Below are 17,646 nucleotides of genomic sequence, written 5' to 3'. Positions count from 1 at the left end.
GTCCTTGAGTTGCCCAGCCAGAGTCTGGGCTTAAACAGAATCAAATCACTGATAACATCCGTCCAACCTGACAAGAGCTTTAGAGGTTCTTCAGAGGAGAATGGCAGAAAATCCCCAAATCCAGATGTGACAAAGCTTGAGGCGCCAAACCCAAGGAGACTCCAGGCTAGAATTGCTGTCAAAGTGCTGAGTGAAAGGTCACTCATGTCAATGGGATATTTCTGTTTCTTATTTTTAATAAATTTGCAAAAAATTAAAAAATCCTGTTTTTGCTTTGTCATTCTGGAAGAATGAGTATTGTTTGATGTTGGAAAAATTAATTTCAATGGTTTTTGCACAAGTCTGCAACATTACAAAATGTTTAAAAAGTGAAGGGGTCTGAAAACATTCTGAATCCACTGTATGATGGCATGTAAACCCTTACCCATAATAATACTCAGAACGGCACCATATAAAACAAAGCTGGATGTATTTTTCTGGACAGTGGAAATCTCGACCGCCTTAATATGCCCCTCAATAGGATCTGTGATCACTTGCTTACCTACCAGCGATGGGTGCAGTCTGGTTTTATGCCTAAGAAGTCTACCATCAACCACATCCTGGCACTGAGAATCTCATGGAGGGCAAACACAAATATCAGTAGAGTTTCTTTGCAACCTTTGTCGATTTTCATAAAGCGTTTGACTCTGTTGATAGAGCTGCCCTGTGGGACATCCTGAGACTTTGTGGGATCCCATCGAGGTTGCGGCCAGTCTGTACACTGGTACTGTGAGTGCTGTGCAGAGTGGAGGCAGGATGTCTGCATTTTTGCCAGTTGTTTCTGGGATTCGTCAGGAGTGTGCTCTTGCTCCTACTCTGTTCAATGCTTGTATGGACTGGGTGTTGGGAAGGGTCATGGGGTCCAGTGGCTGTCATGGGGTCCATGCATCTGTTGGCGAAGAAAGATTCACTGATCTTGACTTTACCGATGATGCTGTGATCTTCGTGGAGTCAATGGAGGCTCTGATCGGGGCGCTCGAGAGACTGAGCGAGGAGTCTGAGTGTCTGGGCTTGTGAGTGTCCTGGATAAAAAACAAGATCCAGGCTTTAATGACCTCTTGAGCACAGCCATCAGCAGTGTGTCCATCTGCAGAGACACGTCGATGGGTTTACTTAACTCAGCAGTGACATTAATGTCTCTGGTGACTCTTCCTATAAAGTCAGAAGATGGATTGGGAGGGCATGGGGGATCATGAGGTCACAGGAAAGAAGGGGTGTGTGGTGCTCGAAGGTCCAAGTCTTTAGAGTCCTGGTGCTTCCTTTCTTGCTCTGTGGTTGCGAGACATGGACGCTATCCAGTGACCTGAGATGAAGACTGGACTCCTTTGGTACTGTGTTTCTTCGGAGAATCCTTGGGTGCCGTTGGTTTGACTTTGTGTTGAAAGAGCGATTGCTCATGGAGTCCCGAATGAGGCACACTACCTGCACTGTGAAGGAGTGTCAGTTACGGCACTTATTGTTGAGGACCTGAGTCGCTGGACCAGGCCAAGGGGTTGCCCACATAACACCTGGCTGTGGCAGATACCGGGTCATTTCCGGGGGGTGGGACTGGACCTTGTGTCTGCCTGGGGGTTTGCCAACCAGGATGCCGAGCAGTGTCGTCATGTGATTGGTGTGGCGAGATACTGTACCAGTGCATGCTCCCCAACCTGACTTGACCTGACCTTCTTGCATTTAGACCCTGATTTGATTTTTACCTGGTGTAGCTTCAGTGTGGAGATTGCCTGCTGCTCCCAGCATTCCCTTGAGTTCCCTCAAATTCATGCTGTGAAAATCGTGAGCATGTGTCTCAGAGACATGCATTTTGGTGTGTCTAATTTAAGTGTCTGTAAATTGTCACCATGTGGGTATGTGACTGTGCTTCCTTTGAGATGGACAGACCTCTCCTCCCAGGTTTGTTCCTGCACTGAACTTATTGCGGCTGACTTCCAGTGATTGCAAGAATGGATGGCCGAATGACATTTGCAAAGTTGTGGTAAACAAATTTCAAGTTAGCTGAAAATAATGTTAAAACGGTTAACAAAAAATCTTAATAAATGGCTCCTGAGAAAGTATCTCTTTGGGCAAAGAGAACACTGACATAATTCACGCTATCAGAAGGACTGCTAAAATAAACCAGCTATGAAAACAAAGAAGGAGCCCCTAAATCGAACACCACAGGATCACAGCTCTATAATCCTGAGTGGGAATTCTGGTATTTCACACAATTTACAGCTTTGTGGGCCCAAGAGGTCACCCATCAGACATGTGGCCTGTTAAAAGTTAGCCAATGAGTAAAATAACAGCAGGCCAATGGCGGACAAAATCTAAAAATGGATTTAACGATTGCATTGGTCGACTGGGCCAATGGGTGCAACACAGGGCTGGAATTCAAACCACCACATTGGTGGCCTGAGAAAGCAATCAATCTTTATAATGTACAGTGCCTTTCACCAGTGACTCCATCCAAACATGATTTATCTAGAATATTCTCAGAGGCATTACAAAAGGACAAAATAAAAGTGCCCCCTGCTGGCTACTTACAAAGATGTGTGTGCTGTAGATGAAGTTATCCCCTCTCTTTTTGGTGATGAGAAGCATCTTGTCAAAAAGAAAGAAAGCCCTCTCCTTCCTCACTCGCTGGACACGGAAAGAACCTTCAAGCACCAATTCACCAAATCCACTCAGGTCTGAGCCGGGCCAGTTTAGCAGCAAACTCTCAATCTCCTAGTGGAGAAAATAAATAAATCAATTAAAAAGAATTGAGAATCCAGTGATGAAACAAGAGCCTGTGAAACTGGGCCTGGCATGGCTGCATAAACAGAGAGTGGCATGCAGTAAGTGTGGTTACCTTTTTGACAGTGTATTCACTCTTTAGATGAACATGTACTCGGCGCATGGCACTCTTCTCTTTTTGCACTCGTGTTTTTCTTTTTTTTTTGTTTTCATTTAACATCATGCATCCTACCTTTTGAAACTATATTGTGAAATTTTCCAGTTATGGTCTGTTCATTTTCTTAGAAGAAATGTGGCGAGTGAAATGTTGTGGGGGATCCCGTTTTGGCATCGTGGTTTTGTCTCTCTCTGTCTTATCTATCATAAATGTGGCACACATAAACATATCTGTAAAGTGTGTGGAAGAATGGATAGAATGGCTGCAAGATGTTTGGTCATTTTGTGTGTCTTTTTTCTGCCTGTTCTAAACCAAGGGGGCCGGGGTCCACTAAGGGGTCTCAGTAAACTTCCATGGGGGCTACAAAATGACATTCAGATTGCAGCAAAATACTCAAATCACAAAACTACAGCAGAGGTGTCAAACTTACCTTTTTGCTAATTAATTAATAATAACTAGACACTCAAGAGTACAATGAAGAGGACAGTTTCACTAATGTCCAAAATATCTTGCATATGGCACACGATTAGTCATGTTTTATTAAAGACCATTTCACAGATTGTATCTTCTTATCTAATACGCTTCCGTTTGTCTGTCCAGGATTTTAAATCACCTGTAGCTCACAAACCGTTTGACCTATTGACCTGAAATTTGGTACACATATACTACATGACGTCTACTATCTGCTTACAGGGTGATGATTGACCTGCAAGGTTACTCCTCTTTTAATTTTATTTTATTGTAGAATCAACTCTCAACAGCGGCCATCAGGGCAGCCATGCAGCGCATGCGTACCTATGCTGTTCTCCTTCTCTAACGCTGTCGTCATCACTTCCTCTACCTCTTCATATCTTAAATCATTCTTGAGTCAGATTGAAGACTTAAGTGCCAGCTTAAGTAATTGCAACACAAACACTGACATAATCAGTTTTAACACGAAAAGATGCTGACAGAACAAGAGAAGAAGAGGGCCACTCGGGTGGAGAAAAGTAGAGCTGCTCAGCAAGCAGCAAGCGCATCTCAACCTCTGAGCAAATGAATGCTAAATGTACAGAGAAAGAGGATGAAAACTAGGAATGCTCAAATCAAGTGTATTCACTACATGTTATCATGCAGTGCGACATTACTGGTCCACATATAACTGAGATGGACTGCATTTACACCTGCCAGTAAAAATGTGTTTCCAGTGTCCACTCGCGTTAATTTATGCAGTGAAACACACCGCAGCAACTAACCTCTACTTAAAATGGGAAGAGGGCTGTGATCGCAGTCACCAAATAATAAAAAGTGAACAGAATGTGCCATAAAATAATTTAGTGTGGTAGCATGAAAGCAAAAACGTGGCAGTCTCATCAAGGACATGGTAGCTCGAATGTATTTACACATGCCGCTGCTGCCACCGCTCTGCTGCCATTTTAAAGCTGCTCATGTGTCATGACAGGCCACTGGTCATCCCACAGTGCTACACAATCCCTTTTCTCTGCTTGAGAAGGTCCTTGGTGGCAGCACTTGGGTCTTGTCTGCTGACTTGATTGTTGTATGTCTGAAGAAAACACATTTACATTTCTACTCATGTTAAATTACACTCCAGTGCTGAACCCATAGAATAATGAAGTGGCTTAATTTCCTGTAATTCAGTTATGAAAAAAAGAAATCTGCAGCAAAAATTACTTTCTTATTTTCAGAAAAATGTCATTCTTTTATGTATTTTTTACATAAAATGATTAAGTATAACTTAAAAAATAATACTTAAGCCACGTGACAATCTTTTATTATCAAAAATATCTGCAGTGGCAAAATGAGTATATTAGTAACTAGCAAAATACCCGCGCTTCGCAGCGGAGAAGTAGTGTGTTAAAGAGGTTATGAAAAAGTAAAGGAAACATTTTAAAAATAACGTAACATGATTGTCAATGTAATTGTGTTGTCATTGTTATGAGTGTTGCTGTCATATATATATACATATACACATATACACACACATATACACACATATACAGATATATTATATATACATATACACATATATTTTTTATATATATATTTTTTATATATATATATATATATACACATACATACATACATACATACATATACACACATAGATGCACTTACAATAACATAGAAATCAATATAAACAACATTAACATCATTATCATATGAGAATATGAAGTAATATATAAGAAGCACATTTCATATAAATATAAATTATTAAACAGTAAAATCTTCTTCTATAATTTGCTACCGTGGCTTTTCGTTGGTCTGTCCAGGATTTTAAATCACCTGTAGCTCGCAAACCGTTTCACCTATTGACTTGAAATGTGGTACACATATAATACGTCACGTCTGCTATCCGCTTTATGGGTGATGATTGTATTACTCTTTTTATGTTTATTTTATTTTAGAATCAACTCCTATCTGCGCACACCAGGGCGGCCGTGGGCAGATGCGTATGGTGTATTCACTCCATGTTATCGTGCATTGCGCTGTCACTGGTATTTTGATAAAAGAATTTGAACAATATATAAGAAGCGTATAAATTATTAAACAGTAAAACATTAACATTTAAGAAGTAAACTTACATTGAGTACTACTGCAGTGCCTTCGGGTATACCTCATTTTTTCTTTGCCCATTACATGCTTAAATGTATACATTTTTTGGTGCACCTACCCGAGAACACGCGACATATAACCGAGCGTGAGAGAAGCATGGATTTTAAACACGCGTTGAGTTCATCTGCTGGTCTCCCTCGTGGAATAACTGGTAACGTTTGACTAAAATGTACAGCGAGTAAAACGACATTACCTCCTTTTTTTTTTTTACGATCTCTGAGATGTTGCTTTTTTCGGTTCAAGGCTTCATAAGCTCTTTTATGTTCCATGGTGTACTTATCCCAAACCATCATCTTTGAATGTTGCAAGACTTTCGCCTTGTATGTAGATCGGGGTAATTACATTCATTGCATTCCTAGTCTGAATCACAATCTGATTGTATGGGTGGTTACCTGGCACTGTAGGGTTGCCACCCGTCCTTTAAAATACGGAATCGTGCCGCGTTTGAGAATGAAATTGCGCGTCCCGTTTTGAATCAATACTGGACGGGATTTATCCCGTATTTTTTTTATCATTTTTTTTTTAAAGCAGCGTCTCATGCAAATCATCCCACACGCATTTTATGAAGATGCCTCCTTTCGTACTTTTGATTGGGTAATACTTGATGTCATTGTTAGTTTGATTGGTGTTTTTAACTGTCCAGTGAGGAGGGCGTGTCTTTTAAGTAGAGTCTGCAAAGTGTTGGCACTGAGATGTGGCGTCAGCGCCATAGTTGAAGCCCCTAACGTTGCGGTCAGCAAGTCGGCTAACATCCGCCATGTGCCGTGTTTCAGTTGCGAGAAGCAGATCATAGAATGGTTGAAACTGTTGCCCCTAACGTTGCGCCACGGCGTGTGGTTCGTTTATACCTCGTGTCTTCTCATTAAACTTTTATCTCGCGAATATGTTATTGCAATCCGCAGCGGGAGCGTTTCTATAAACTTAATTTAAAGTTACGTTTTACACCGTGCTTTGTTTCCCTTATGAACATGCTTGTATGCTTAACTCGCTCCGTTCTCAATTGTTTAATTAATTTTTTGCTGTTTACTGTTTGCGGCTGTTCCTCCATTTCCCCCTACTTCGTTCTTTTATCTCGCGAATATGTTATTGCAATCCTTAACGGGAGCGTTTCAATAAACTGATTGAAAATAGTTTTGCATTTACCTTTTTAGTAAAAGGCGAGCTTTTAAGCCTGAGAAATCACCCCGTAAATGCACACGTTTAATTGGACATGTGTTAATATGTATGGTTACACAGTATTAAAAGACAGTGAACAACGTCAGTTACCTTTCTTCCCGCGTTTGATAAAAGGTGAGCTTTTAAGCCTGAGAAATCACCCCGTAAATGCACACGTTTAATTGCACATGTGTTAATATGTATGCTTACACAGTATTAAAAGACAGTCAAAAATTAACGTCATTTACCTTCGTTCCCGCGTGTGACTCGTGCTGTAAATCTCTTCCTTGTTTTTAGTTCACGTGATTACGTAGGAGGCGTGATGACGCGATACGTGACTCCGCCTCCTCCATTACAGTGTATGGACAAAAAATATGTTCCAGTTATGACCATTACGCTTTGAATTTCGAAATGAAACCTGCCTAACTTTTGTAAGTAAGCTGTAAGGAATGAGCCTGCCAAATTTCAGCCTTCCCAAGTTGGAGAATTAGTGATGAGTGAGTGAGTGAGTGAGTGAGTGAGTGAGTGAGTGAGTGAGTGAGTGAGTGAGTGAGTGAGTGAGTGAGTGAGTGAGTGAGTGAGTGAGTGAGTGAGTGAGTGAGTGAGGGCTTTGCCTTTTATTAGTATAGATTAGTGGTGTCACACACATGCACATGGGAGGCGCTATAAGGGCTTAACTGGGTTTAAGATGCACAGCCAGGGGTTCATGAATTGTACTAATGCCTTTTCTCTCTCTTCCACACACCACCAGAACAAAAACCCAGCTAGGACTCCGCCCACTTCCACTTCTACATCACACCTTCCTACAGACATCACTTCCACCTGAGATCCCACTCCTTCCTGTCCTTCACCTATAAAACCCTAAGCTTTCCCTCTATTTCAGTAATCCCTCGCTATATCGCGCTTCGACTTTCGCGGCTTCACTCTATCGTGGATATTATATGCAAGCATGTTTAAATTTATATCGCAGATTTTTCGCTGGTTCGTGGGTTTCAGTGGACAATGGGTCTTTTAATTTCTGGTACATGCTTCCTCAGTTGGTTTGCCCAGTTGATTTCATACAAGGGACGCTATTGGCAGATGGCCGAGAAGCTACCCAGTCAGAGCACATATTAAATAAAACTCCTCAAACATATTGTGAGCACGGGGGCTGTTCGCACCCCTAGAGGATACGGCCGCTCCTCAAAAAACGCTGAAAGACTACCTTCATATTGCTCCCTTCCTTGCTGGGCTTACTTGTGGTTACTTTGTTGTGTGATATGCTTCCCGCACGGTGCTTCACATACAGCTCAAACAGCCCTATTGATTTTTGATTGTTTGCTTTTCTCTCTCTCTCTCTTGCTCTGACATTCTCTGCTCCTGACAGAGGGGGTGTGAGCAGGGGGGCTGTTCGCACCCCTAGAGGATACGGACGCTCGTCTAAAAAATGCTGAAAGATTACCTTCACATTGCTCCCTTACTTTCTGGGCTTCCTTGCAGCTGCTTTGTCAAGCAACATGCTTCCAGCACGGTGCTTCGCATACTTAAAAGCTCGAACAGCACCTATCAGTTTTTGATTGTTTGCTTTTTTCTCTTTCTCTGTGACATTCTCTGCTCCTGACGCGCATGCCTTTGAAGAGGAAGATATGTTTGCATTCTTTTAATTGTGAGACAGAAATGTCATCTCTGTCTTGTCATGGAGGACGTTTAAACTTTTGAAAAAGAGACAAATGTTTGTTTGCAGTGTTTGAATAAAGTTTCTGTCTCTCTACAACCTCCCGTGTTTCTGTGCAAATCTGTGACCCAAGCATGACAATATAAAAATAACCATATAAACATATGGTTTCTACTTCGAGGATTTTCACCTTTCGCGGGGGGTTCTGGAACGCAACCCCTGCGATCAAGGAGGGATCACTGTAGTAAGTAAATGTTTGACTCAGTCCGTTGTGACTACTCTACTCTCTTGAAGTTGATTTTGTTGTTACTACATTGTATGGGGTGGATTTCCCCAGATCTTTACCTTTATCCCTTTACTTTCTTTACACTGGTTATTATTTATCCCTGAAAAAATTGCTGCTACTTTTACATTATAATTAATATTATAATTAAGAAGTTATTAGTGAAAATAACTTATTTAATAAAAACACATGGGCTGTGTTTTGAAAATGGCGTCTTAATTTTGTATTATGCTTTAAAAACACAGGCAGTTTAATAGCAGAGCAGCAAATATGTTTTTCTTAATAAATGTAAATTACAAACAAGCTGCTTTGTCAGGACTGCAGCAAAGGTACAAAAGAGGAAATAGAATATCATGGCCTGTACAAAGTAGCCCTCAAATATGGGGGACCTGAGAGCCCCTGTGTCCGGTCATTAGTACTGCCTTTTCAACATGTCGGTGCTTTACTCACTTTGTTAGTTCAGCTTTGAATGAAGGCTGAAGGTATGGTATCTCTGTAGACTCAAGGGAGGTGAAGAGCATGAAATTGCACTGGTTTACTGAGACCAGTCACTTGCTATTGTGATGGACGGCTGGCAGCTCATCCCGGCCAACACATCCAGGCTGCTAGATGGAGTCTTCCCTACAGCATAGAGGTGCCCTGGATTCCCGCAGGGCATCATGGGAGATGGAGTTTGGAGTCACAACCCTGCTGCGTACCGTGGGTGCCACCATGTGAAGCTGCAGGGAGACGCGGGGATTTTTATTATCTCTATAGCCTGGAAGTACTCCTAAGTCACGGGGACAGAAGAACAGAAGTACTTCTGGGCTGAAGAAAAAAATACAAGTTTTCATCTGACCCGGAAGTGCTATTGAATCACATGGACAGAAGGACAGGAGCACTTCCGAGTCAAGGACTATATAAAGGACTATGAGAGACCCAGCAAGCAGAGCCAGAGTTGGGAGGTAGAGTGACGGAGCTGCTGGGAGAGGAGGATTGATTGATTGTATTGTATTATTGATTTATTGCTTATTGGGGTGATTGTGGTGTTTACTGTGGCCCAATATTGAGAAGAAAAGAAATTAAAAGATTATTGGTGCTTTTACTTGGTGTCCTGGACGTTTGTCTGGGGGGTTTGAGGAGCAACCGCGCCCTCTGGTGTCACACTGTGTAATTTGTTTGTCATCTGTCACTTTTGTAGAAAGTTATTTTACTCTGCAAATTTGACTAAGATTTACCATCAATTAATCGAATGAGAAAAGAAAGATATCCCACCTCTGCCACCATTTTATTAAATTACTTTAGAATATAAGAAACAGTTTGACGAGAACAGGCCAGTCAGCCCAACAAAGCTTAATAATTCTATCCACCTAATTCTTCCAAAATAGTATCAAGTTAAGTTTTGAAGGTCTCTAAAGTCCTACTGTCTACCACATTACAGTAATCCCTCCTCCATCGCGGGGGTTGCGTTCCAGAGCCACCCGCGAAATAAGAAAATCCGCGAAGTAGAAACCATATGTTTATATGGTTATTTTTATATTGTCATGCTTGGGTCACAGATTTGTGCATAAAACAAGGGAGGTTGTAGAGAGACAGGAACGTTATTCAAGCACTGCAAACAAACATTTGTCTCTTTTTTAAAAGTTTAAACTGTGCTCCATGACAAGACAGAGATGACAGTTCTGTCTCACAATTAAAAGAATGCAAACATATCTTCCTCTTCAAAGGAGTGTGCGTCAGGAGCAGAGACTGTCATAAAGACAGAGAAAGCAAACAAATAGGGCTGATTGGCTTTTAAGTATGCGAAGCACCGCGGCACAAAGCTGTTGAAGGCGGCAGCTCACACCCCCTCCGTCAGGAGCAGGGAGAGAGAGAGAGAGAGAGAGAGAGATAGAGAGAGACAGAGAAAAACAAACATGCAAAAATCAATACGTGCCCTTCGAGCTTTTAAGTATGCGAAGCACCGTGCAGCATGTCCTTCACTAAGCAGCTGCACAGAAGGTAGCAACGTGAAGATAATCTTTCAGCATTTTTAGACGAGCGTCCGTATCGTCTAGGTGTGCGAACAGCCCCCCTGCTCACACCCCCTACGTCAGGATCAGAGAAAGCGCAAGAGAGAGAAAGAGAAAAGTAAGTTGGGTAGCTTCTCAGCCATTTGCCAATAGCGTCCCTTGTATGAAATCAACTGGGCAAACCAACTGAGGAAGCATGTACCAGAAATTAAAAGACCCATTGTCCTCAGAAATCCGCGAAACAGCAAAAAATCTGCGATATATATTTAAATATGCTTACATATAAAATCCGCGATAGAGTGAAGCCGCGAAAGGCGAAGCGTGATATAGCGAGGGATCACTGTACTCTGTAACTTACTCCTTGTGTCTGAAGTTTTCTATGTGAAGAACAAGTTTTTAATGCTTGTGTGAAATGTACCCTTAACAACATTCCACCTGGGCCCCCATGCTCTTGTTGAACTCATTTGTAAGTAACAGGAGGGGCCCACTGTGCTTATTCCTTTCAGAATTTTAAAAACTTCAGTCATGTCACCCTTTAATGTCTGTTTGCTTAAACTGAAAACATTCATTTTCTTTCATATTTCCTGATAACACAACCCCTACACCCCTGGAATCAGACTAGATACCCTCATCTGAAAATTCTCCAGCTCTTTTATGTGATATGGAGACCAAAACTGCACACAGTGCTCCAGGTACGGCCTCACCAAACCAAAAAGTGATGACCTAACATCCTATTAGCCTTCATGATCTGTGCTCTGCTCTGTCTGGATGTTGATAGTGATGAGTCCACTATGACTCCCTGGTCCTTCTCATAAGAGCGACTTTCAGGTTTCAGACCTCCCATTGTGTATTCAAATGTAACATGTCTACTTCCTACGTGAAATACTTTAAATTTACTTACATTAGATTTCACCTTAAAAGTTTGCAATTACTGTTTATGTGTACTGAACAGTTGAAATCCATCCATTCCCCCATCTGTCAAATTACCTTAATCCAATTCCAGGTTGTGAGGCTGGTAGTGTGGACTTTATCCCAGCAGCACTAAATACAAGACATATTCCAGATGCAACGGTTTCCCCACAGTCCTCCTTTTTTCAATTTGTGAAGTTAAAATCTGTCACATTAAATTCTGCTAATGAATAAAACCATGGCAGTTAACCCTTTGTTCATGCTTACTTGCAGACGGATGGCATGCTCCTGTTTCCTCTTCATGTCATTAATGTACCAGGCAACGGCAGTCATACTTATGACTGCTTCCTCCACAATCTCATAGCCAGGGCTGCTCTTATCAAACTGCTTTGCAAGTTCCTGAAGGAAAGGAAGGAAATTTAGTGTTCACAGAAACTCTATACAAATGATACAGAAACAACTGAAACCAGCTGAATGATCCCCAAAATTTTGCATTTCTATATTGGTGTGTGCAATAGACAATCCAATTGAGAAATCTTATGGCGTAATAATAATTATTCCATGAATGCCTGACCTTAGACATAGGGAACTCCAGTAGGGTAAGGATGTCCAGGCTAATGAATGGCATAAAGCACCAATACCAGACATATGAGACTGGTAGCCACCTACAGAGGCTTCAGCTTTGACTAAAAGAAATGGTTAATGATGAAGAAGATCTCCCTGGACATGCAGCAGGCCCTTTCTGTTCTTCAAAAGCCACAGCTTGCTAATAATTGAAAAGCAGGTGTCTCAGGGCCATTCCTCAGCCTGATTTACTTAATATAAAGTGCTAGGTCTACCACTGGACCAGGTAATTTGTCACACTGTTAGATGTAGTTCTGCCTTTGGTGGGACGGACCTTGTAATGAACCCAGTTGCTTGACATTGCATTTAATCTCCTGCCATGTTTTACAATGAAAAAGTAATTAATAACATGGGGAAAAATTGGTGTTGTGGTCAGATATGTTGGGCCTATTAACAATTTCACTGCTGCAAAAATGTAACAAATGAGCAAATTTTTCATCCTGTCCATTTGGTGCATGGAGCCACCATAGAGCAACTCTATGAATTTGCTCCCAGCAAGATTTTTCTTTTACCGTTTCACCATTTTAGAACACTGACCTGCAACAGCAGGTGATATTTCAGGATCCTCTGGACAGGTTTGAGCAGGTAGGTTTCAAGCGGCAGGGAATGAGATAGGGTGGTCTGCCGCTCCCGGAAGAATCCAACGAGGCTTGTATTCTTCATGCAGTCCCTCAGAACTGCCACAGAGCTAGGAAGAAAGAAAAGGGTGAAAACAAGAGGACATTTAAAGAAATGTCTCAGTCCCACAGGGAGTTTGGCCACAGCAGTGAAATCAATTAACAGGGTGGAAGACAAGAGGCAAGAGCAGGCAACTGAGGGAGTCACGTGGTGGTATGCTTTATTGTGCTGTAGATTTAAATTTAAATAAATAAATTTGCAATTTTTGCCCATCGGTCTACAATCAATAAACCATAATGACAAACTGGAAACATTTCCAGGAAGGTTTGCAAATTTATTAATGGAAAACATCTGTAAACTCCCACCTTCAGGTATCTCCACAGATTTCTAAGGGGCTGGGATTTGGCTGGGCTACTCATGGATACTCAGAGAATTGTCTCAAAGCCACAGAATGGTGGCCGTCACCTCATTCTGATGTGAAGTGCAATCTGGAGCAGGTTTTCTTGGTAGCATTCATCCTTCCCTCAATTCTGACCAGTCTTCCCTCTCCCTGCCTCTATTGTGCACCCTCATAGTTTGATGTTGCCACCACCATGACTGACCATAGAGATGGTATTAGGCAAGTGATGAGCAGTGCCTGGTCTTTGCATAGTTCTGACCAAAGAGTTCATTTTTTATCTCATCACAACAGTGAGTCTATTTCCTCAGGTTCTCAGCGTCTTTTAAATTGTCATATGCCTTTTATTTAAAAATAGCTTCTTTGTAGTCACACAGCCATAAACACCTGATTGATGGAGTGCTGCTGAGATGGTCAACCTTCTAACAGCTTCAACCATCACAGAAGTAGAGGACTTCTGAAATTATGACCATTGGGTTCTTGATCACCTCCCTGATCTAGGGCCTACTTGCCCAGTTAGGAAATCATTCTGGTGGTTCCAAACTTCTTCCATTACACATTTACTCAATTAGAATCTTTATTCCCCTGCGTTGATCAGTCCCTCAGCACAATTTGATCACATAGGTCTATTGAGAATCCTTTGGACTTCATGACTTGATTTTTGTTCTGAAGGTGCAGTGTGCACTGTGGGACATTCCAAACACAGGTACTCAGATGCCTTTGTAAACGATTTCAAATCAGTTCTACTGTATTTGCCACAGGTGGACTCCAGTCAAGTTGTAAAACGCATCACAGGGAGAATGAAAGTAAACACAGTGGACCAGAGTATAATCTGGAGTGTCACAGCCAAGAGTCTGAATACTTCAATCAATGAGAGATTTCAGTTTTCATTTTTAATAAATTTGCAAACCATATTGAAAACATATTTTCACTTAGTCATTATAGGTTATTGAGTGTAGACTAGTGGGCAAAACCTTCAACACAGTAAAGTGTGCAGAAAATGAAGGGGTCTGAATACTTTCTGAATCCACTGTCGACAGACAGACAGACGCCAAAAATAAATTAAAATACTCAAGCTATGGCAAGAAATTTTGTTTAAAGAGTTTATTGTTTATTAGAAAGACTTAAACATAAAACTAAATCTTTAACTACTGTATATATTCTATCCAACATCGAATTCCATGAAAAACAACATTAAACTAAAAAATGTCAAACACTTAAATAATTTGAAATAAAGCAAAACTAATTACAGCAATCCCCCACTGTATCGCGGTTCAGCTATCGTGCCCCTGCTATATCGTGGAAAAATTCATTAAGTACATCCTACCTTTACAGCCAATTCATAACAAAGCATACAGTTTTCAGCAGTCACTACGGTAGACAAAGAGTTTTACGTTACAGTACCCAGATGATTTCTTACAAGGCCCGTTATTGGCTGAAAGAGGAGACTCAGCCAATCAGAGAGGGATTTTCATTCTCTTGGCCTCTGATTGGCTGGTGCTAACCTGGTGTAATCTTGCAAGAACAGTGAGCGTGGGTCCCCGACGCATCTCAGATCTCTGAGTATTGCGTACCTTGCTTGTGGTCGGATTGTTGTGAGTAAGCTTTTTGTGAACTTTTTGTTTTGCTTTAAGCCCTATGATGGCTCCCAAGCATCCTGCATCTTCTAAGAAGGGAAGGAAAGCGTTACGCGGACGTTGCTTGCCATTACGGCTTGAATGAATCGATGGTGCGCTACATTATTATTATTATATTATTATTATTATGTTACTCATAGGACGGCACGGTGGAGCAGTGTTAGCGCTGCTGCCTCGCAGTTAGGAGACCCAGGTTCGCTTCCCGGGTCCTCCCTGCATGGAGTTTGCATGTTCTCCCCGTGTCTGCATGGGTTTCCTCCGGGTGCTCCGGTTTCCTCCCACAGTCCAAAGACATGCAGGTTAGGTGGATTGGCAATTCTAATTTGGCCCTAGTGTGTGCTTGGTGTGTGGGTATGTTTGTGTGTGTCCTGCGGTGGGTTGGCACCCTGCCTGGGATTGGTTCCTGCCCTGTGTTGGCTGGGATTGGCTCCAGCAGACCCCCGTGACCCTGTGTTCGGATTCAGCGGGTTGGAAAATGGATGGATGGATGGATGTTACTCATATCCTTAGCCCGACATCCACATATCATATGTGTTTACTGAGTGTTTTAATAACTTTACACATGTTTAAAGCGTGTGGGAGGAGTAATTTAAGGCTTAAAATATACAAAAATGTTTATTTATATGGACTTTCTATATCACGGATTTTCACCTATTGCTGATGGGTCTGGAACAGAACTTCAGCGATAGGCGGGGGATCACTGTATTTGGCCTTTTGATCCTGATTTGGAGTAAGAGGATTTATGAATGTTAATTGTTTTAGATTAACAATACAGCTAGAATGAACCCAGCACAGCAACTGTGAGAAGGGCTGTGTTGTGGATGATCAGTCTCTGTTGATTCACACTCTCATGAAATGGAGAGCCAGGTCGTTACCTTTGTCCAGTCTCAAACGTGAGCCTATTGAAGTTGCAATATTTCTTGCCTCATTAAATGAACTGTTCTGATTTTATACCTTTGTCACCATCTTTAACATCAATGGAGGTTGTGTCCCTTTGTTTTACCACAAGAGGGCAGCATTCTCTTTACTCTTACTCATTCTATGATTCATTCCCCCAAGGTACTCAGATGTGCGTATTTATATCTCACACACAGAAACACACTCCAAAAGTTTTTATGTGCAGTTTCAGCATTTAGTATCATCTTTATTAGAGCAAAACTGGATGGATTCCACATATCAAGGGTATCATATGACATATGAATCTCACCATGTGCTAACTAGAGGCCTAGAATTATGTCATCTCCTAGCAATCTGAAAATGAGTTAACTTATTATTAATTACAATTTCAGACTCTGCTTAGTTTCCTTCTGAAAGCTTAACATTGTGGTTGAAATACAGCAGACGTGCCCTTTATCAAACTTTTATCCCAATGCATAATACCAGTAGACATCTGAGATGCCACCCTCCTGACCTCTAAAGGGCAGCTTCAAGCCCAGCCTGACCATTGCCACCTACTGGTCCCTCACTTATCATGGCGCTGGAGAGTGATGATGTGTTGTATGTTGATTAGCTCATGCAAATAAGAATCTCACTGTACTCTGTGCATGTGACAGTACTGGCCCTGTAAAGCTACAGTATCAAAAGGATAGTTGATGTGAGAATCAAAGCGCATAGCACTGACGACTGTCCTTTATGTCTCTTTCTCCAGTTCCATCTTTAATTATTAGTTGTTTAGTAGTTTAGTTATTTATATTGAACTTTACTGTAACGCACTCCTCTCAGGACTACCCAAAAAAGACATCAACGATTACAACGAGTGCAGAGTGCAGCTGCCAGAATTTTAACTAGGAAAAGAAAATCCGAGCACATCTCTCCAGTTGGGCAGCACGGTGGCGCAGTGGTAGCGCTGCTGCCTCGCAGTTAGGAGACCTGGGTTCGCTTCCCGGGTCCACCTTGCGTGGAGTTTGCATGTTCTCCCCGTGTCTGCGTGGGTTTCCTCCGGGCACTCCGGTTTCCTCCCACAGTCCAAACACATGCAGGTTAGGTAGATTGGCGATTCTAAATTGGCCCTAGTGTGTGCTTGGTGTGTGGGTGTGTTTGTGTGTGTCCTGTGGTGGGCTGGCACCCTGCCCAGGATTGGTTGCTGCCTTATGCCCTGTGTTGGCTGGGATTGGCTCCAGCAGACCCCCGTGACCCTGTGTTTGGATTCAACGGGTTGGAAAATGGATGGATGGATGGATCTCTCCAGTTCTGATGTCACTACCCTGGTTACCTGTGTTGTTTAGAATTGACTTTAAAATATCGCTTATGGTTTACAAAGCCTTATATAATCTCACTCCATCTTATATCTCAGAATGTCTTTCACCTTACACTCCAAATCGTAACTTTAGATCTTCAAATGAGTGTCTGCTTAGAATTCCGAGAGCTAAACTTAAAAGACGTGGTGAGGCGGCCTTCTGCTGTTATGGACCTAAAATCTGAAATAGCAGACCGATAGAAACTCGCCAGGCTAATACAGTGGAGCACTTTAAACAACTGCTAAAACTCATTACTTTAATATGGCTTTCTCATAGCTACATTTTAGCTTAATCCTGATATTCTATATTTGCGTTTAATTATCATTATCATTCATGGTGGCTCCGTAATCCGTACTAACCCCTACTTTCTCTGCTGTTCTTTTTCCGTTTTTTTTCTGTGGTGGCCTCCTGTGCCACCACCACCTGATCAAAGCACCGTGATGCCCCTACACTGATGGATTGAAGGCCAGAAGTCCACGTGACCATCATCATCAAGTTCTTCCATGTGAACTCTGAATACAATGAGGACTGATTGAGATCATTTATGTCAGGTAGAATGCCTAGAGGGGGCTGGGTGGTCTTGTGGCCTCGGACCCCCTGCAGATTTTTTTTTTCAC

At 41.9% G+C, this 17,646-nt stretch overlaps 1 protein-coding gene across 3 annotated transcripts in view; it reads right to left on the bottom strand.

Moving 5' to 3' along the window:
• plekhg2 (pleckstrin homology domain containing, family G (with RhoGef domain) member 2) overlaps positions 1–17,646 on the bottom strand; it is a 213,414-nt gene that overhangs the window by 26,466 nt on the left and 169,302 nt on the right. For all 3 annotated transcript variants that reach the window (XM_028797372.2, XM_051936524.1, XM_051936525.1), the window contains 3 exons: positions 12,678–12,828; positions 11,784–11,915; positions 2,563–2,745 (listed from right to left, as the gene is read on the bottom strand). In XM_028797372.2, coding sequence (XP_028653205.2) covers positions 2,563–2,745; positions 11,784–11,915; positions 12,678–12,828 — 466 coding nt within the window. The remainder of the gene's footprint in view (positions 1–2,562; positions 2,746–11,783; positions 11,916–12,677; positions 12,829–17,646) is intronic.

This window comes from Erpetoichthys calabaricus, chromosome 1, assembly GCF_900747795.2.
Source record: "Erpetoichthys calabaricus chromosome 1, fErpCal1.3, whole genome shotgun sequence".
Classification (NCBI taxonomy): domain Eukaryota; kingdom Metazoa; phylum Chordata; class Cladistia; order Polypteriformes; family Polypteridae; genus Erpetoichthys; species Erpetoichthys calabaricus.
The sequence above is the reverse complement of the archived record's forward strand: the minus strand, read 5'-3'. Positions and strand labels throughout refer to the sequence as shown.